The sequence below is a fragment of the Stegostoma tigrinum genome, chromosome 15 (assembly GCF_030684315.1).
Source record: "Stegostoma tigrinum isolate sSteTig4 chromosome 15, sSteTig4.hap1, whole genome shotgun sequence".
NCBI lineage: Eukaryota > Metazoa > Chordata > Chondrichthyes > Orectolobiformes > Stegostomatidae > Stegostoma > Stegostoma tigrinum.
In genome coordinates this window covers 65,268,723-65,290,375 of record NC_081368.1, presented here as the reverse complement: position 1 = coordinate 65,290,375, position 21,653 = coordinate 65,268,723, and the positions used below count along the sequence as shown (strand labels likewise).

The following is a 21,653-nucleotide window of genomic DNA, read 5'->3' as shown; positions in this document are numbered from 1 at the left end:
TCTACTCCAGTTGGAATTTATATTGTCCGGTCTGTTATGGTGAGTGCTGTCATTTCCGCATTTGATCTGTATGGGTTTATATATGGGGTCCAATTCTATATGTGTGTTGATGGAAGTATGGGTGGAGAACCATGCCTCTAGGGATTCCCTTGCGTGTCGATGTTTGGCTTGGGCTACTATGGCTACTTTGTCTCTGTTAAGCTGATGGCCTTCATTGTCTGAATGTACAGATATTAAGGAGAGTTCGTCGTGCCATTTTGCTGCTAGCTGATGTTCATCCTTCCTGTCAGTCCGATGTAATGTTTGTGGCCGTAATTGCATGGTCTTTTGTAAACCATGTTCGTTCTGCATACTGTGGGAATGGGGTCTTTAATCCTTGTAAGTGTTTGTCGTAGTGACCATGGGCTTGTGGGCCATCATGATTCCTGGTGGTCTGAGGAGTCTTATTGTCAGTTCCAATATATTCCTGATGAAGGGAACTGTGGTCAGTGTATTAGGGCGTACTGTTTCCTCCTGTTTTTGCCTGTTGTGTAGGCATCTGTGGATGAAGTTGCGGGGATATCCATTTAAACGAGGATCTTGTATTAGTATTCTTCTTCTTCCGGGCATAACCCATGTCTGAACAAAAACAAGCCAGCTCGGCGAGCAAGTCAACAACCTCTTGGGAGAGCTGTTTCACAGGCAAGTCACGTATCAGCCTGATGCAGTCACAAGCTGCTCCAAAAAAACTATCTTGTAGACATTCCATAATTACCTTTTCTTGGGATCCACTACCAACCTGATTTTCTCAATCCGCCTGCATATTGAAGTCCCCCATGATGACAGTAATAGGGTCATTCTTACATGCTTTTTCTGTCTCCTGATTTATTTTCTCACCACATCCTGACTACTGCTAGGGGAACTGTACACATCTCCCATTAGAGTCTCTACCCCTTTGCCGTTCCTCAACCCATACAAGTTCTATGCCTTTCAACTCAATATCAGTTCTTTCTGTTGATTTGATTTCTAACAAGGGCAACCCCACCCACTCTGCCATCTGCCTGTACTTTGATAGGCCGTGTATCCTTAGATATTTAGTTCCCAGCCCTGATCCCCTTGCAGCCGCACCTCTGTGATACTTGCCAATTACAATCTGTGCTACAAACTCATTTACCTTGTTGTTTGATCGCGTGTGACGAGGGCAATGGGCTTTAGACTGTGGCTTCTGTCTTCTGAAAGTTTGAATGGAAAAAATAGACCAATCAAAGCTGGGTATTAGTAGAGGTATCAAGGTACAGGCTGAAGAGGTGACGTCAGCACATATATGAAGCTGATCCACTTCTTTGATGTTGTCATGGAGTTGGGACCACAAACAGATATTTGACACACTTCAGAGATAATAGTGGGGGATTGAGAAGTGGGCCCAATTATGGATGTTCTTTGGCTACGAATGGAGTGGTAAGGTTTGATCCAAGTGATGGCTATCACATTGAGCTGAACTATAAGCTCTGGCACAAGCCAACCTGAGTCAGTGAGAGGGTTTTGCTAAGCAGGCAGTGGTTGGTAGCTCTGTTGGTGACATTTTCCATCACTTTACTGATTATTGGGAGTGGACTAATGAGGCCTGTTGCATTTCTCCTATTTGTTGTTTGCAAGACAAATGTTGCCAGTTTTCCACATTGTCAGGAACATGGCAGTGTTGTTGCTGTACTAGAACGGCTTAGGTAAGAGTGCAGCAGGTTCTGTAGCACGGGTCTTCAGTACTATCTTCAAATGTTGTCAGGACCTCCAGACTTTGCAACAGCTACTGTCTCCAGCCACTTCTTAATATCACGTGAACTGAATCAGCAAAAGATTGGCATATGTGATGTTGAGGACATCTGGAAGATGCCTTGATGGATCATCTATTCAGTACTTCTGGCTGAAAATTGTCATGAATGATTCAGCCTTATCTTTTCTACAAAAGTGCTGAGCTTTTCCATCATTAAGGACGGGGATATTAGCACAGCATACTGCCTCAGCAAATTGTTTAACTGTTTATCATTTGTAACTGGATGTGGCAAGACTGCAGAGTTTAGATCTGATCCACTAGTTTTGGAAATGCTTAGCTCTGTCTATCAGTTGCTGTTTATGCTGCTTGGTATGCAAGTAGCCCTGTTTAGTAGCTTCACCAGGTTGACATTTTTGGCTATGCCTGATGCCACTCCTGGCACATCCTCCCACACTCTCCATTTAGCCAGGGTTGATCCCCTGGCTTGATGGTAATGGTTAAGTGGGGGATTTGCCAGGCCATGAGGTTGCAGATTATGTCAGAGTACAGTTCTGCTGCAGTTGATGGCTCACAGTGCCTGATGGATGCCCGGTCTTGAGTTGCTAAATTTGCTCAATGTCTGTCCCATCTAGCACGGAGGTAGTGCCACACAAGACTGGGGGGTTATTCTCAACGTGAAGACGGGACTTCACCTCCACTAGGGCTGTGCGGTGGTCACTCTTACAGATGTTGTCATGGACAGATGTATCTGCAGCCAGCTGATTGGTAAGGATGAGGTCAAGTTTTTTTTAGTCTTGTTAGTTCCCTCACCAACTGCTGCAGACCCAGTCTAGCAGCTATGTCCTTTAGGACCTGGCCAACTCAATCAATTGTACTGCTGCTGAGCCTCTGTTTGAAATCCCCCATCCACAGTACTTTCTATGACTTTATCCATGGAGTGATGATGGTGCCTGGGACATGGTAAGGCATGATTTCATGAGTTCTGTGTGTGGTGCTGTGTAATGAGGCATACTGGATTAGGGATTGACACGTACTGGATTAATATGTAGGAATCTTGAGAGGGCAGTGACCATTATATGATAGATTTCACCCTACACTTTGAGAAGAAGAATTTGAACTCTGATGTACTCGCCCTACAATTGAGTAAAGGTAACTACAAAGACATGAGGGAGGAGTTAGCGAGAGTTTGGAAGGGCAACCTAGCAGGGAAGATGGTGGTACATCAGTGGTAGGAGTTTCTGCATGTTACAAATTTAATCATGGGAAAAGCATTTAAGCAAATGAATGAAAAGTTTTAAAAGTAAGGCACTGGGGACCGGGAATCAGTGAAGGTCAGTATGGGCAAGTACTGTGGAAGAGCATAACAGTAGGCAAAATTTGAAAAGACAAATGCTGAACAGAAAATTCACCATTAGGTATAGGAGTAGAACTAGGCCCATCATTTCTGCTCCGCTATTTCTCATGGCTGATGCTTCTCAACCCCCTTCTCCCTGTAACCCATGATCCCCTTACAAATCCAGAACCTATCTCTGTCTTAAATACATAAGTTCTCTTGAGGATGGAAGGTGAAGAGCATCAAGTTCCTTGGAGTGACGATAACTGACAACCTGTCCTGGTCTTCCCACATAGATGCAACAGTCAGTAAGGGGCAACAATGCCTCTTCTTCCTCAGGCAGCTCAGGAAATTCGGCATGTCCAGAAGGTGTCTCACCACCTTCTCCAGATGCACCATTGTAAACATACTATCTGGGTGAGTTACGGCCTGGTATGGCAACTGCTGTGCCAAGGACTGTGAGAAACTACAGAAGGTGGTGTGCACAGCCCAGACCATCATGGAAGCCAACCTTCCATCCATGGACTGTGTTTACATGGCTCGCTGCCATTGGAAAGGCTGCCAACATCATTAAAGACCCATTGCATCTTGGTAATGACCTCATACATCTTCCGTCAGGCAGAAGATACAGAAGCCTTGACCAAGAAGCCTTGATCAGGAACAGATTCTTCCCAACCGTTATCAAACTGATGAATGGATTCTCTGGCCTCATATAATGCTGATCTTGCTAATGTTGATCTCGCCTGGTGCACGCCCTGTTACACCCTCCCACAATCAAATATGTTTCAGCATGCTTTCTGCTCACTCTTTTAAACTCTGCAGCCTATTTGGCTTGATCTGTCCTAGTAGACATTTTCACCTCAGAAATCAGTCTAGTGAACTTCTGTTGCACTCAAAGACAATTATATCCTTTTTAAGATATGAAGCATTTGTCCCCAAAGCCCTATACAATTGCAACAAGATTTCTTTACACCTGAGCTCCAGGGCCTTTCTAATGAAGAACTTCATACCATTTGCCTTCGCATTTACTGTGCATGCCAAATTCCTTCCTCTGTTCCATGTTTGAAGCCAACCAATTTCTCTAAACATCAACACCTAACAGTTTAACGTGTAAGAAAAAATTTTTCCTTCCAAATTTGCTCAAATGTCCTCCACCAGCTTGCCCCCTCCTCCTCAAGCTTTCCCCCTCCTCTACCAGCTTGCCCATTTGCTTGATCTGTCAAGCCCCCTCCTTCAGAGTCTTCGGGTGGAATTTTCATTACAGGTCTGAAACTGCTTCTGAATCCCAACGCTGCTTGATGCTGTTGTTGGACGATCCATTTTGAAGGAATGTCCAAGTAGTGGTGCACAAACTGAATTAAGGGCAGCAGGCTCTAAGAGATGGGCTGTACAGATGGTGGGTCTGACCTATGTATGTGATAACTGGCTGTCGTGGCTGGGGCTACCAGCATTTTGGGTGACTGCATGGTCCAGAACACAGTGAAGCAACCACAAGACATGCATCTGCAGGAAGCTAGATTTCTCACTGGGGACACTGTCAGAAGTGGTGACTATATATTTTCTGGAGTGCGACAAGAGGAACATAACCAGTCATAAAAACCCATGCCGGCTGTCTCTGATCAGTTAAAATTTTTCAAGGTGTTCAGCCCCCTGTTCTTAACCATCAACTTTAATAATTTCCTGTCAATAGGTTTTTAGACTAGTTGGTCTCTACCTCCTTTTGCTTTCTCACGTTGATTATATCACATTTTTCAATATTAGTAAATTATTCCCAAATTGAGAGAATACTCAGGGATTGCAGTTGTGGTATCTTATAAGAGATGTTTGGAGGGATATAGGCCAATTTCAGGCAGGTGGAACTAGTTTAGTTTGTGATTATGGTCAGCATGGACTGGTGGATCGAAGGGTCTGTTTCTATGCTGTATAACTTTGTTACTCTATCTAAAATAATCCAACCTACTTATTTTAAGTACCTAGATGGAAACTATCTGGCTTTGGCTATTTTCCATATTTTAATGCTCTGATTTTTCTCCATTATTGTTTTCTTGCTTATCTCACTCTTGTTGAAATACATCTATGATCCACTGGCAGCCTTTTTGAACTAAACAAGTTTTTGTTTCAGATTTCCAGCATCTGCAGTTCTTTGTTCATAGAACATTACAGCGTAGTCCAGGCCCTTCGGCCCTCGATGTTGCGCCAACCTGTGAAACCAGTCTGAAGCTCATCTAGCCTACATTATTCTGTTATCATCCATATGTTTATCCAATGACCATTTAAATGCCCTTAAAGTTGTTGAGTCTACTACCGTTGCAGGCGGGGAATTCCACGCCCTTACTACTCTCTGAGTAAAGAACCTTCCTCTGACATCTGTCCTATATCTATTGCCCCTCAGTTTAAACCTATGTCCCCTCGTGCTAGCCATCACCATCCGAGGAAAAAGGCTCTCACTGTCCACCCTATTTAATCCTCTGATCATCTTGTATGTCTCTATTAAGTCACCTCTTAACCTTCTCTCTGACGAAAACAACGTCAAGTCCCTTAGCCTTTCCTCTTAAGACCTTCCCTCCATACCAGGCAACATCCCGGTAAATCTGCTCTGTGCCCTTTCCAATACTCCCACATTCTTCCTACAATGCGGCGACAAGAACAGCTGCAACATGACCTCATGGGTCCGAAACTCAATTTCTCTACCAATAAAATCTAACACACTGTACACCTTAACAACCCTATCAACCTGGGTGGAAACTTTCAGGGATCTATGCACATGGACACTGAGATCCCTCTGCTCGTCCACACTACCAAGAATCTTACCATTAGCCCAGTATTCTGTATTCCTGTTACTCCTTCTAAAGTGCATCACCTCACACTTGTGTGCATAAAACTCCATTTGCCACCTCTCAGCCCAGCTCTGCAGCTTATCTACGTCCCTCTGTAACCTGCAACATCCTTCCACGCTATCCACAACTCCACTGACTTTGGTGTCATCCGCAAATTTACTAACCCATCCTTCTACGCCCTCATCCAAGTCATTCATAAAAATGACAAACAGCAGTGGCCCCAAAACAGATCCTTGCAGTACACCACTAGTAACTGAACTCCAGGATGAACATTTCCCATCTACCACCACCCTCTGCCTTCTCACAACTAGCCAATTTCTGATCCAAACCACTAAACAGCCCTCAATCCCATGCCTCCATATTTTATGCAATAGCCTACGTGGGGAACCTTATCAAACGCTTTACTGAAATAAAGTTCTTCTTAACTTTGATAAGTTGATTCAAGTGAAGATGTTGCCTCTGTACATTAATGTGGTTGTGTGTGTTAAAAATAATACTCATGGACAGTCAGAAAATGGACAAGTGGGTGAATGATCAAAATCAGCCAACAGATCTCCTTTCTTTGTGTTGTGTTCCTATGATGCTGCTTGGCCTGCTGGGTTCATCCAGCTCCACACTTTGTTATCTCAGATTCTCCAGCATCTGCAGTTCCCATTATCTCTGAAACAGATCTCCTCTTGTTGCTGCCACACATCCAGCTGCGCCAAGATAAAGATTCGTGCAAGCAGAATTCAAACGGGAGCCAATGCAGGGAGAGAGAGCGAGAGAAACAGCAGCAGTCAACTTGAAAAAAAATTGGTGTTCACACAACAGTGCTGTTTGAAAAAGCGAGCTCCGCAACATTGCAGTGACCAAAACATTAAATTGTAAGTTCAACGCGTACCGACTGACAAGAGCAGATATTGAGGAATTGAGGTTGATGTGGAGACAAAATGAGAGGGAGAAGAAGTCAGCTGGACAGGACCCAAACAGACTTCAGCAGAAAACTAAAGATGCAGAGCAGTGGGAAACTGTGTTGACCGATTTACTGGCTGCATTGGAAATTGCCATTGAAATTACAATGAACGCGCTTCAGAATAGAAGTGGGTTTTACAAATGATCACAAATTAAGAATACGTTTTCCTTTAAAATTTCACAAAGTGACACTTTCCACGCTGATCTGGGCTTCTGACAAAACGGGTCTTTTTCTGTACCGTTCCCCTCGGTGTTGTTCCAAGTACGGACCCCAGTCAGGGCTTGATGCGCAAGCGGCAGAAAATTTCTGCGGAAGGAAAAGCAAAACAAAAAGTTGGATTATTTCGACCTAATTTCAACCAGATCGGTAACCTCTAACCGGGGAAAGAAATCCCAATCTTAATCAGTTTATTTTGCGATGCGGATCTCACTTCCTGCTCCGGGATTCCTGACCCAGTCCTAGAATCCCAGTGATGGCTCCTCCCTGTTTATTAAAGGGACCTTGGCTACGCCCTGTTTTCTTTGGGAAGACAGAAAAATGATGGCGCAAAGATATGAAAGAACTGCTTTCAAACCCCTGCCTCCCACCCCAATCTCTGACTCCTTTCCCAAGGCTCAATGTGATGGGGTGGGGTCTGGAAGGGAGGGATTGATCCCCATGGAGAGAAGGGGGGTTGGTGGTGGCGGCTGCCTAGTTGTGGCTGGAGTCTGCAGAAGCAGCGAGCTGCGGTAGGACTCTCCTGAGAACATGGATACAGCGCCCAGGGGGTTTAATCTCCTAAAAAAGGAAAGGAAAGCTCAATCACAAAGCACCTACAGGTGACTGTACCAACTCTCTGTCTACCGCAGCATCCTCCCGCACAGCATTGTCAAACCAAATTGCCTTGCATCTCTACTCATCCATCTCTCTTGAGAACAATGACATTTTAATGGGGAAGGGCAGGTTTATGCATTGGAGAAAATATAGTTGTGTAAATCACTACCCGTTAACAGAGCAGGCGGCCGTGAAGCTATGCTATGAGGAAGAGTTGATTTTTAACTTTGAAGTGAAAAAGTTTCTAGGGTAGAGTAACTTTACCTAGGGACTCTATATTTTGTTTTGAGGTTGTGGGTATTTTCTTTATGATGTAGCATCTTAAGTCTAAACAAAGCAAACCCCACAGGTGGGAGCAGGGATTTGGTTTGGCAGGGAAGAGGAGTTGCTGAGGGTTAGAGTGGAGACGTTGGTGGGTATTAGAGTGAAGGGGTTGGTGACGATTAGAGTGGAGGGGTTGGTGAGGGTTAGAGTGGCGGGGTTGGTGAGGATTAGAGTGGAGGGGTTGGTGAGAGTTAGAGCGGCGGGGTTGGCAAGGGTTAGAGTGGAGGGGTTGGTGAGGGTTAGAGCGGAGGGGTTGGTGAGGGTTAGAGCAGAGGGGTTGGTGAGCGTCAGAGTGAAGGAGTTGACGAGGGTCAGAGTAGAGTTGGTGAGGACTAGAGTGGAGGGTTTGACGAAGGTTAGGGTGGAGGCATTGGTGAGGGTTAGAGTGGAGGCGTTGGTGAGGATGAGAGTGGAGGTGTTGGTGAGGATGAGAGTGGAAGCATTGGTGAGGGTTAGAGTGCAGACATTGGCGAGGGTTAGAGTGGTGGCCTGGGTGAGGGTGAGAGTGGAGGGGTTAGTGAGGGTGAGAGTGGAGGTGTTGGTGAGGGTTAGAGAGGACGGGTTGGTGAGGGTTAGAGTGGAGGCGGTGAGGATGAGAGTGGAGGCGTTGGTGAGGGTTAGAGTTGAGGCATTGGCGAGGGTTAGAGTGGTGGCATTGGTGAGGGTGAGAGTGTACAGTTGATGAGGGTGAGAGTGGAAGCGTTGGTGAGGGTTAGAGAGGAGGGGTTGGTGATGATGAGAGTGGAGGCGTTGGTGAGGGTTAGGAGGAGGGGTTGGTGAGGGTTAGAGTGGAGGCATTGGTGAGGATGAGAGTGGAGGCATTGGTGAGGAATAGAATGCAGGTGTTGGCAAGGGTTTGAGTGGTGGCCTTGGTGAGGGTCAGAGTGCAGGAGTTGGTGAGGATTAGAGTGGCGGGGTTGGTGAGGATTAGAGTGGAGGGGTTGTTGAGGGTTAGTGTGGATGTGTTGGTGAGGCCTAGAGTGGTGTGATTGGTGAGGATTAGAGTGGAGGTGTTGGTGAGGGTTAGAGAGGAGGGGTTGGTGAGGGTTAGAGAGGAGGGGTTGGTGAGGGTTAGAGTGGAGGCATTGATGAGGATGAGGGTGGAGGCTTTGGTGAGGGTTAGAGTGGAGGCGTTGGTGAGGGTTAGAACGGTGGGGTTGGTGAGGATGAGTGTGGAGGCATTGGTGAGGGTTAGAGTTGGGTTGGCGAGGGTTCGAGTGGAGGCGTTAGTGAGGATTAGATTGGAGGGGTTGGTGAGGGTTAGAGAGGAGGGGTTGGCGAGGATGAGAGTGGTGGGGTTGCTGAGGGTTAGCGAGGAGGGGTTGGTGAGGATGAGAGCGGAGGCGTTGGTGTGGGTTAGAGTGGAGGATTTGGCGAGGATTAGAGTGGTGGCGTTGGTGAGGGTTAGAGTGGCGGGGTTGTTCAGGATGAGAGTCAAGGGGTTGATGAGGGTCAGAGTAAAGGAGTTGACGAGGGTCAGAGTAGAGGTGTTGGTGAGGGCTAGAGTGGAGGGCTTAGCTAAGATTAGAGTGGAGGCATTGGTGAGGGTTAGAGTGGAGGTGTTGGCGAAGATTAGAGTGGACGGGTTGGCAAGGGTGTAAGGGTGTGCATTGTCTTTATGTTGTATCTTGAGATGCCTTGGCACTCTCAGACAAGTTGACCCATTCCAGCCTGAGGCTGAGGATCCTCGAGCAGCGAAGTGAGTTGCTGCAGACTATATCGCCATGTTTCCCTTCCCATCTTCTTCTCCTTTCACCGCGTTGACGATACCAAGCAATCAATGCCTACCTTAATGCTTAAGTGGATGAACAATTTAGATGTAAGTAAGATATTTACCTTGGTCGGGAAATCTAGTACCAGGAGGCTCAACTTAAAAATATGGGGAAAAAGGTGGGATTTTTTTCTACTCAGAGGGTTTGAACGTTTGGAATTCTTTACCACAGAGAGCAATGGAGACTCAGTCTTTGAGTATGTTTAATTTACAGATTGATAGATTCCTGATACTTGCGTTGGGTGGGATTACAGAGATAATCAGGGTAAAGCACTTTCAAGTTTCTGATCAGCCACAATCACATTAAATGGTGGAAAGCCTCCTGGTCTTCCCATGTTCCCAGTGGGAACTATCTTTATGCGGCACTCTCCTCAGAAAAAATCTTGGGCCCCCACTGAAGTGTGCAGCTATTTAAAAAGCATGCGCATTGGAGCACACATTTGGATGAGCAGTCTGTGTGGTATTTACATCAAAAGGAACATGCTTGGGTGAATCACATTCACTCAGCTCATTTTCTACTAGTCCAATTTTGCTCTCTAGGTTTTCCCATTTAAATAACAGCGTGAATAAATACAGATTAAATTTACACGTGCATAAAAAAATTTGGAGAATATCTGGAAAAAGATCAACGGAAAGCCTAAAATAATTGCCATTTGCTTTCTCCATGCTTCAACTGGAGATACAACATATATTGGAGATTTATTCTTTCCTCTTTGAAATGTATCAAGGTGTTTCCTTACCTGGTACAAGGTGGAGCCATTAGCTTTAATAATTGTCACTACAGCCACAATGGGGACCCATATAACAGAGAGAATGATCAGACACCAGCCAAGTGCAATCGCCCAGACAGGATATTGAACAGATTCGTATTTTGGCGGGATAAACGTCATTAAGGACCAGAAGAACGTTATCTGTTTAAAAAGATTACATCAGTCATGATCAGGAAAACAGAACGAAACCTGGTATCTCAAACATGATTATCTTCAGTTTTGTTCACGGAAACATCACATGAAATTACATATCAGAAATTCAAGTGAAGCCCCTTCAGCAAACAAGCATTGTGTAAGGTGGTTTGTGGTGTATCACTAGAAATAAGTCAACGTCAGGCCGCATTCTTATGCTTTTCATGTTTTTTTGTCCATGTCTTTTGCTCTCTCACACCCAATAAGCATTTGCATTTCTGATGAAGGGTCTCGGCCTGAAACGTCAGCTTTTCTGCTCCTAATATGCTGCTTGACCTGCTGTGTTCATCCAGCTCTACATTTTGTTATCTCGGATTCTCCAGCATCTGCAGTTCCTATTATCTCTGATACAATTTTAACCCCACTGCGAAGCATCTTCTGGGGATGCCTAACCTGAAGAAGCTACCCTCTTTCCTCGGGAAAAACCTCAGGGGATCTCTCTCCCACTGCAACTCTCCTGTAATCTCTTTGGCCTTGAAACTGCTCGACCATGTCCTGAAGCAAACCAGGTAAGCATTTCTGATGAAGGGTCTAGGCCTGAAACATCAGCTTTCCTGCTCCTAAGATGCTGCTTGGCCTGCTGTGTTCATCCAGCTCTACACTTTGTTATCTAGCATTTTTACTTCTCTGTTATTTCTCCCATGCCACCATTTTTCCAAAACATAATTATCTTTTTTGTTTGGAATGACACTCTTCATGAGTTCAGGCAAGGGGAATGGGGTAGGTGATGTAACTACTTTTGGAAAGAAGGCCTCTTTATTCAGAGTCTTCATAAATTTTAAGAAATGTGTTCAATTTATGTTTTTTAATGATTTTACTGCCCCATTTACTATTTTAAATGCATTTAGTTTCCAACCTTATTTAATCAGTTATTAGGAGATAACAAGAACTGCAGATGCTGGAAGCCAGAGTCAATACAGGGTGGAGCTGGAGGAACACAGCAGGCCAGGGAGCATCGGGTAACAGGAAAGTCGATGTTTTGGATTAGGATCTTTCATCAGGTCCTGGTGTGTTTCTCCAACTCCACTCTGTGTCAACTTTAATCAGTCACTATCTTGTAATGCTATAAATTTTATTCTATGATGTTAATTTTTCATGCGCATCAGATTTTTAATGAACAAGCTACATACCAACAATGAAGTAATGAATTGACAACAAAATTTGAATGAACGTATATTGTACAGTACAAAAGAAGGCTGCTTAACCCAACAGACCTTTTCTAGTGTTTATACTCCATACAAGGCTCTTCTTACTGGCTGTTCTTGCATGTACCTTTCTGTCTCTCCCATGTGCTAACCTGATTCCTTGTGGCTATACCTTTGCCATTTGCCTCAGCTGCTCCTGGTGATAGAAAGTTCCACATTCCATTTGCTTCCCAAGCAAATTCGGACGTACTTGGGACCATCTTAGATTTATACCTCCATATTTTTGTTTCTCCCATAGAATGAAAATTTTTTTCTGAGTGCTAGCCTTTGCTTATTTCTAAACTACAATGTCATTTTAATCAGTTAGGAATAATTTATTTAATAATTTTGTAACATTTCCTTACTGTTAGTGCGAATGGAGAGATAAAAAACCAACAGAGTTTCCACCACAGCCAGAAGTACCAAGACCTTGCCCCAATCATCATCTCAATGTCCTTGATGAATCTATTTACTCCTGTGAACAACAAGGAAATAGAGAGACACCATCACTCACTCTATCCTGCCTTCAGGGTGGCTTGTTTACTGTTGAAGTTCATCTTGTACTGGCTGGCATTAATGAACAGGTTAAACCAGGGCAGGGGTCACTCAGGATTCAAACTGATTCCCTGTCACCTACCCAATTACTGTGAAAGTAAAATGTTTGTATACATCTTGAAGAAGTCTCTCTAAGAAAGGCCCGTGTTTCTGATCTGTGCTGAGATGGTCGGACCCGTTATCAGAATCGGGGACAATGGAACATCAGAGGTTGTCCTGTGCTGAGATGAAGAGTGAAAAGTGGATCCTGGGTGGTCATGGGAAGTATCATGGATACGCAAGTTGTTCTGTTTTCCTACCTGCCTTGATGATTGGGAGGAACTGAATGCATTCAGCAGTTACCTGCAGTTGGACTTGGGATGAAGATGTTTGAACAGCTTCCCCATGAACAATTAACAGGAACATGCTAGCAGCAAACTGACCCCAACCACAATCAGCTGTAACCCAGCAATGCAAGGTGTTCACATGTGGTTGGTGCAGGGAGCACTGGAACTACTCAAGGATAGATCTTTGACAATTAAAGAGGGTACACTTGCAAATGAAGATCTGAATCACAGGATTCTGAGTAACCAAAGATGGAGGACGGAATAACATTGTAGCTGGAGGAGCTGCTGTCTTTTTGAGGTATTTTCAATGTTGAAGCTGATTTCCTTCAATTTTTGGAGCAGTAATTACTGTTTTATAAGCTGTTGTATTGTTTTGGTGATTTGAAAACAAAGATCAAAACAACAGCATTTTGAAAAAGGAGGAGGGGAGAGCAGATATTACTCGGAAGTGAAACATATGAGCAGTGAACCTTTACAGCTGTCTGACCAGGCAGTGGTCCTGCCCAGCTGACTGCTTCTGCTGTTTAGAAACAAGTATCTCTGGACGCTGTAGCCCATTCTAAGAAAAATAAACAAACGGTGAAATTCACAGCTGACCTTGGAGGAACCTATGTGGGGGAGCTCATTGCCAGGGAGCAGCTACGTTGTTCTCTTTAAAGTTTAACTTTACTTGTTTTTTGTCAGTCTAAAATAGTAAGTAGAGTGGGTGGTTTTTGATTATATGTTTAATTGAGATCTGTCTCTTGATTGAACTTTAAAAATATAAAACGAAAGTATTAAGTTATCCTGGAACAGTGTTTTTAGAGCAGTTAGACTGTGCTATTTTCCAGATCTTTGTTAAGGTGCACAGGTGACATTTAGTGGAATGATGTGCTCTTCCTGTTGGATGTGGGATTTTAAGGAGAATTTCAATGTTATTGATGATTATGTCTGCAGGAAGTGCATTTAGTTGCAAATCCTATGGGATGAGATGGATCATTTGGAGCAGCAGTTCGAGGCAATGAGGAATTTTCAGGGGCATGTTGGATGGTATTTGCAGGAAGGTAGAGAAACAGCAAATACAGCCAGGTAGATGGGCTACCTCTAGGAAAGGCAGGAGAGGTAGGCACATATTGCAGGAGTCTTTTGTGGCTATCCCCATCTCAAACAAGTATGCTGATTTGGAAAATGGGGGGAGTGATGGACTCTTAGAGTGAGGTAGGACTGGCAGTCAGGTTTCTGGTACCGAGAATGGCTTTAATGTAATGAGGGGTACATCAGGTTCCAAGTGATCGATTGTGAGAGGGAACCCTCTAGTCAGAGGCATGGACAAATGTTTCTGTGGCTGGCACCGAGACATCAGAATGGTATGTTGCCTCTTGGGTGCCAGGATCAAGGATGTCTTGGAGCGAGTGAAAGATATTCTCAAAGGGGAGAGGGAACAACAGGAGGTCGTTGTACATTTTGGAACTAGTGACATAGGGAGAGAAAAGGACTTGATTCAGAGGAGAGAATATAGGAAATTAGACTGGAATTCAAAAAGTAGACCCTTGAGGATAGTAATATCTGGATTACTCCCGGTGTCGCGAGCTAGTGAGTTTAGGAACAGGAGGTTAGAGCAGAAGCGTGTGTAGCTGAAGAGGTGGTGCCGGGGAGAAGGATCCATATTTTTGGATCACTGGAATCTCTTCTGGAGTGGAAGTGACATGTAAAAGAAAGATGGATTGCACTTGAATTGGAAGGGTACTAATATGTTGACGGAAGATTTGCTAGAGCTGCTCAGGAGGATCTAAACTAGTTGGGGGGGGGTGCAGGGGAGAGGACCCAAGGAGACAGTGAGAAAAGGGATCAGTCTCAGGCTGGTGCAGTTGGGAAAAGGTGCAAATCAATGAGTCAAGGCAGGCAGGAACAAAGCAGACAACGAGGTAGGACTGATAAATTAAACTGCATTTATTTCAATGCACGAAGCTTGACAGGTAAGACAAATGAACTCAGTTCATGGTTGGAAACTTATGAATAGGATATCATAGTGATTACAGAGACATGGCTCAGGGATGGAAAGGATTGGCAGCTTAATGTTCCAGGGTATAAGTGCTATTGGTAGAATAGAAAGGGGGGACAAAGAGGAGGGGGAATGTCATTTTTGATTAGGAATAACATAATGGCTGTACTTAGGGAGGATATTCCTAGGAGGCCAAGGGAAGTTATTTGGATGAAACTGACAAATAAGAAATGAATGATCATCTTGTTGGGATAGTTGTATAGACTCTGAGAAAGTCAAAGGAGAATTGAGAAACAAATTTGTAAGGCGATCTCTGTCATCTATAAGAATAATAGGGTGGTTATGGTAGGGGATTTTAACTTTCTAAACAGAGAACGGGACTGCCATATGTTAAGGGCTTGGATGGAGAGGAATTTGTTAAGTGTATACAAGAAAACCTTCTCATTCGGTATGTGGCCCATGAATCAGAATGAGCAAAACATGACATACTTTTGGGCGATAAGGCAGGGCAAGTTACTGAGGTGTCGGTAGGGGAGCCATTTGTGGCCAGTGATCATATTTATACTAGATTCAAAACAGTGATGGAAAAGATAAACTGGATCTAAAAGTTAAAGTTCTAAATTGGAGGAAGACCAATTTTGGCAGTATTAAACAGGAACTTTCAAAGTTTGATTGGGGGCAGATATTCGCAGGTAAAAGGATGGCTGGAAATGGGAAGCCTTCAAAAATGAGACAGCGAGAGTCCATAGACAGTATGTTCCTGTTAGGGTGAAGGGCAATGCTGGTAGATGTAGGGAATGCTGGATGACCAGAGAAATTGAGGTTTTGCTTAAGCGAAAGAGGAAGCATATGTCAGGTATAGACAGCAGGGATTGAGTGAATCCTTAGAAAAATATAAAAGCAGTAGAAATATACTTAAGAGGGGAATCAGGAGGGTTAAAAGGGGACTTGAAATAGTTTTGGCAAATAGGATTAAGGAGAATACAAAGGGATTCTACAAATACATTAAGAACAAAAGGGTACTACGGGACCCTTAAAGATCAGCAAGGCTGCCCATGTTGGAACCGCAGGAGATGGGGGAGATTCTAAACAAGTATTTTGCATCAATGTTTACCGTAGGGTAGGATACAGAAGCTAGAGAACTTAGGGAGATAAATAGCGATATCTTGAAAAATGTCCAAATACAGAGGAGGAGGTGTTGGACATATTAAAATGCATAAAGGTGGATAAATGCCCAGGACCTGATCGGGTGTACTCTCAAACTCTTTGGGAAGCTAGGGAAGGGATTGTTCGGCCTCTTGCTGAGATATTTGTATTATCAGTAGCCACAGGTAAGGTGTCAGAAGACTGGAGGTTGGTTAATGTTGTGACACTATTTAAGGAAGGTGGTAAGGAAAATCCAGGGAACTATAGACCGGTGAGTCTGACATTAGTGGTGGGCAAGTTGTTGCAGGAGATCCTGAGGGACAGGATTAACATGTATTTGGAAGGGCAATGACAAGATTAGCGATAGTCAACATAGGTTTGAGCATGGGAAATCAAGTCTCATTAACTTAATTGAGTTTTTTGAAGAAGTAACAAAGAGGATTGATGAAGGTAGGGCAGTGGACGTCATCTATATGGATTTCAGTAAGGTGTTTGACAAGGTTCCTCATGGTAGACTGGTGAGCAAGGTTAGAGCCATGGAATACAGGCAGAATTAGCCATTTGGATAAAGGACTGGCTTGAAATCAGAAGCAGAAGGTGGTGGTGGAGGGTTGCTTTTCAGATTTGGTTAGCAATGGGTCACAAGAATCGGTGTTGGGTGCACTGCTTTTTGTCATTTATATAAATGGTTTCGATGTGAATATAGGAGGTACGTTTAGTAAGTTTGTGGATGACACCAAAATGGGTAATGTAAGTGGACAGCAAAGAAGGTTACCTCAAAGTACAGTGGGATCTTGATCGGATGGACCAATGGGCTGAGGAGTGGCAGATGGAGTTTTATTCAGATAAATGTGAGGTGCTGCATTTTGGAAAGGCAAATCTGGGCAGGGCTTATACTCTTAATGGTAAGGTGCTGGGGATGTTGCTGAACAAAGAAACCTTGGGGTGCAGGTTCATAGTTCCTTGAAAATGGAGTCGCAGGTAGACAGGATAGTGAAGATGGTGTTTGGTATGTTTGCCTTTATTAGTCAGTGCACTGAGTCTAGGATTGGGAGGTGATGTTGAGGCTGGATAAGACATTGGTTAGGACATTTTTGGAATACTGTGTGCAGTTCTGGTCTGAGATAATGGGAACTGCAGATGCTGGAGAATCCAAGACAATAAAGTGTGAAGCTGGATGAACACAGCAGGCCAAGCAGCATCCCAGGAGTACTTGTGCTCCTGGGATGCTGCTTGGTTTGCTGTGTTCATCCAGCTTCACACTTTGTTGTCCTGCAGTTCTGGTCTCCCTGCTATAGGAAGGATGTTGAGAAACTTGAAAGGGTTCAGAAAACTTTTACAAGGATGTGGCCATGGTTGGAGGGTTTGAGCTATAGACAGAGGCTGAACAGGCTGGGGCTATTTTGTGTGGAACATTAGGGACTGAGGGGTGACCTACTGAAGCGTATAAAGTCATGAGGGTGTTACGGTTTGGGGGTGTTTACCCACGGTCTTTTACCCAGGGAAGTGGAGTCCAAAACTAGAGGGCATAGGTTTAAGGTGAGAAAGGAAAGATTTAGAAGAAATCTGATAGGCAACTTTTTCACGCAGATAGTAGTATGTGCGTGGAATGAACTGCAAGAGAAGTGGTGGGAGGCTGGTACAATGACACCATTTAAAAGGTGTCTGGTTGGGTTTATGAATAGGAAGGGTTTAGAGCGGCATGGGCCAAATGTTTGCAAATGGGACTAGACTAATTTAGGATATCTTTCAGCATGGACAAGTTGGACCAAAGGGTCTGTTTCCATTCTGACCAAGACTCTGACACTAAGAAACCATCTAATTCACTCATCTTATGTTTTCTGAAGAGACATGAAGATCCATGCAAGTAATTCTAGCTGCATTATTTTACGTTGTTTCAATTCTTACTCAACTCACCATAAACACTGCTTACAGCGATGAGTTCCTGCAGTGTTGTTATAATGGGGACCCATCCAATACTGAAATGATCAATTAAGTTTATCCAGTAAATTCCAGCCTGAAATTAAAATGAGACATGAGCACTTGAGAAAATAACAGTGGTCTAATGTACAAAATATGTGATTACTGTGACATAAGACCTCTGAGTACTTCTATTCAAGTACAATCTGAACTTGAGTAGGATTTCAGGCACTTATTTAGTAACAGGAGATGGGGGAAGGGTCAATCAGTCTCATGGCATCGCTGCACCTTATCACTCAAATGGTGAAACAACAGTCATCAAAATCGCAGTCATCCTTTATTCCTTAATAATTTGAAGTTTTTGACTTCCTAGGTACAACTAGCAATACATAAAAAAGTCACAATAAATTATAATGGTAACATACCTCTGTTACACTCACAAGGCCAAGCAAATAAACTAACATGCAAATGCCAATTGTTAGACTAAAACGCTTTGGTCGTAGGTATTTCGGAAACCTGTCCATCATACATGTTAGGATTTTTTCTAAGAAAAAGAAAATTATTACTTGCAATCAATAATTAATTAATAACTTATACATTCCCAGCACAACCCGACTCAAAGTACTAAAGCTCAGCAGACCAGAGGAGCACATGGGGACACATTCCGTTTAACATGAGTCTGCTGTCTCAATCGTTGGAGAGACTCTCAGGCTTTCAATCACTTACAGTATTCAAAGCTGAATATTACCACATTTGTGATTAAACATGTTTGCATCAGAAGTGGAGGAAAATGATGATGAAGAGACTGCTTTTTGAGGTCATTTGAGATTTGGACAAATACGAGCTGACCAGGAAGAAGCAACGTGGACATAGGAGCAGAAATTAGGCCACTTGGCTTTTCGAAGTTGCTCTGCCAATCAATTATGACTGATAAGTTTCTCATCCCCATTCTCCCACTTTCTCCCCATAACCCTTGATTCCCTTGACAGTCAAGAATCTGTCCACCTCTGTCTTAAATATTCTCTATGACCTGGCCTCCACAGCCCTCTGTAGCAATGAATTCCATAGATTCGCCACTCTCTGGCAGAAGAAGTTTCTTCTTATATCCGATCTAAAAGACCTTCCCTTTCTCTAAGGCTGCATCTTTAGGTCCTAGTTTCTGCTATAAATGGAAGTGGCTTCGCAATGTCCAGTCTGCCCAAGCTGTTTAGTATTCTGCAAGTTTCAATTAGATCCCCCCCTCAACCTTCTCAACTCCATCGAGTATTGTCTCAGAATCCTCAAACATTCCTCATATGTTAAACCTTTCATTCTTGGGATCATTCTCGTGAACCTCCTCTGCACCTGGTCCAGGGCCAGTACATCCTTCCTGAGGTATGGGGCTCAAAATTGTACACAATACTCTAAATGTGGTCTGAATTAACCTATTCGCACTTTTCTTTGGGATGACTAACATGATAGATAAGGGCATATACATGGATGTAATTTATGTGGACTTTACCCAGAAGCATTTGCTTGTGTTTCTCTCAGGAATCTAGGAAGTACTTGGCCTTATCAGCATCCCTTTGTAATACATGAGGATTTAGTGGTGGGAAATAGACAGTTTGGAGTAATGGGTATTTACTCCAATTGCTAGGATAAACTCCAGTTGATAGGATAAAACAAAATTTCCAAGAGGAATCCATACATCCCTTAGCTTTCCACTATATTTAACATGACATAGATGAAAGAATGGAAAATAAAATATCATGATTATTGCTTAAAAGTTGATTATTAGGTAGTCTTGGACTGATTATTGAGCCAGTCATAAGTTCAAACAGGAACTAGTACATTACACATTACGGAACTCTGATGAAGACGTGATCAACTCTTCTTTGTCACATGTTCTCTTACGAATCTTCCAAATCAACATGTTCAGAGATGTGATGACACTCTGGGGCTTCTGGCTTAGAGGTTTGTACACTACTGCTGTGTCACAAGAGCACTCTGTATGCATTCTCTTATATATCATTTCTATGTGAGGTGTTATTCAAACACTCCTGTACGATGAATTCTTTCAACCACTAATACTGTATCTTCTCACTGATACTTTTCTTTCACGTGTTGTTTTACATACAACCCTCACTGCCCTGCAAATCCCTGATATTGCAGATTCAATCTGCACAACTCTGTCTAACTGCATTCTAGTCACACTCAGAAATTCAGTCATCTTCTCAGAACTCCAGCCTCATGCTTGCATGGCCTTCATTGAGTTTAGTAGTATTTGGCTCTTTCTGAATTTCAAGCTCAAAATCTAATTCATTCAAATATGTCAAACAAATAAAAATAAGATCCCTCCTGTTTTTCGCAAAGTAGCTTCCATAATGTGTACTAAATAAGACCTCTGATGATTGTCAATTATCTGGTTGATTACTCCTTACACCCTCTCCCCTTCCACCAACTTGAGAAGGTCAATGTTTTGGTGATTTCTATTATAGTTAGAAGACTGCTTTTGATTAGACTGTTCTTAGTTTCGAACTCTTTGGTAATCTTGGAGATTGAGCACTAGTTACAAATTTTTTTGTGCCGAACCACAGCTTTGTCTGGAGTTTCCTCACCATTATTTTGAATGCTCCCGAGGCATGAATACGCCCCCTTCCTTTCCTCACATCCAAGACTGTCATAGCAGAGATGAATTTTAAAATCCTAATTTGTATAGCTTAATTGTACATGATGTGAAGAAATAGTCTAGATAGATTCAGTTGCATTATTGTTTCGAACAAAGTGCGTTATTAACAAACTCATTTGGGTTAAACAAAGACTATTAAAACAGTAGGTGCTCGTCTTGTTTAAAGAAACATATTTTGTTTCCTAACTCACCCATCACAAACAAATGCAAGCATAATATATAACAAGATAAAACCAACAAGTTTTGGTGTGAAAGAGGTGAAGATTGTTGGAAAAATTGAAACAATTCAATAGGGAATAATAAGTTGCAGTTCTAGAGTTTTTTTGAGATCATAGAATCCCTACTGTGTGGAAACAGGCCCTTTGGCCCAACAAGTCCACACCGGTCCTCAAAGCATCCCACTCAGAACCTATCCCCCTAGTCCCTGGACACTATGGGCAATTTAGCATGGCCAATCCACCTAGCCTGCACATCTTTGGACTGTGGGAGGAACCCGGAGAACCCAGAGGAAGCCCATGCAGACATGGGGAGAATGTGCAAGCTCCACGCAGACGGTTGGCTGAGGGTGGAATTGAACCCAGGTCCCTGGTGCTGTGAGGCAGCAGTGCTAAGCACTGAGCCACCCTATCTTGAAAGGTGATTTCAGCATATCAGTTGCCTAAATGCAATTGTGTCCTTCACTGGAGCTTTTGGAGGAGGCTTTCATGCTTTAAACACATTTCTTGGCTAACAGTCTATTCTTTCAAGTCAGTCAGTTTAACTTAGTTCCTTGAAACAGGTGCTGTTTGTGTATTCCATGTCGAGAGATTATTGTTTCCTGCTGATAACCATAACAAGATATTTCATCTACAACTTGTGAAGATTCTCATAATGGTGTAAATCAAATAGGAAATGAGGACCATTTTACACTTCCTGGATGTCTGACTAACTAATTTTATTGCCCTTCAGGGGAAATGTCATTATCAGCACTGACTACCTTTAATCTAATCCACTTGGTTTTACAAAAATTTGTCAACTGTGTGGATCAGGTGTGTTGCCTGTGCATTGAACACTTTGACCAGTGCTGTTGTTGGTGAGCTGGACTAAGGGACACAGAATTCGGGTCTGTGATTCAGCTCAACTTTATTA

At 43.3% G+C, this 21,653-nt stretch overlaps 1 protein-coding gene across 1 annotated transcript in view; it reads right to left on the bottom strand.

Annotated features, from left to right (window-relative positions):
• Window positions 1-6,945: 6,945 nt before the first annotated feature.
• LOC125458778 (sodium- and chloride-dependent neutral and basic amino acid transporter B(0+)-like) overlaps window positions 6,946-21,653 on the bottom strand; it is a 61,458-nt gene continuing 46,750 nt past the window's right edge. Inside the window, exons 12-16 of the mRNA XM_048544429.2 lie at window positions 18,283-18,401; window positions 17,855-17,954; window positions 12,295-12,404; window positions 10,524-10,694; window positions 6,946-7,181 (exon numbers count right to left, since the gene is read on the bottom strand). Coding sequence (XP_048400386.2) covers window positions 7,053-7,181; window positions 10,524-10,694; window positions 12,295-12,404; window positions 17,855-17,954; window positions 18,283-18,401 — 629 coding nt within the window. The 3' untranslated portion in view covers window positions 6,946-7,052. The remainder of the gene's footprint in view (window positions 7,182-10,523; window positions 10,695-12,294; window positions 12,405-17,854; window positions 17,955-18,282; window positions 18,402-21,653) is intronic.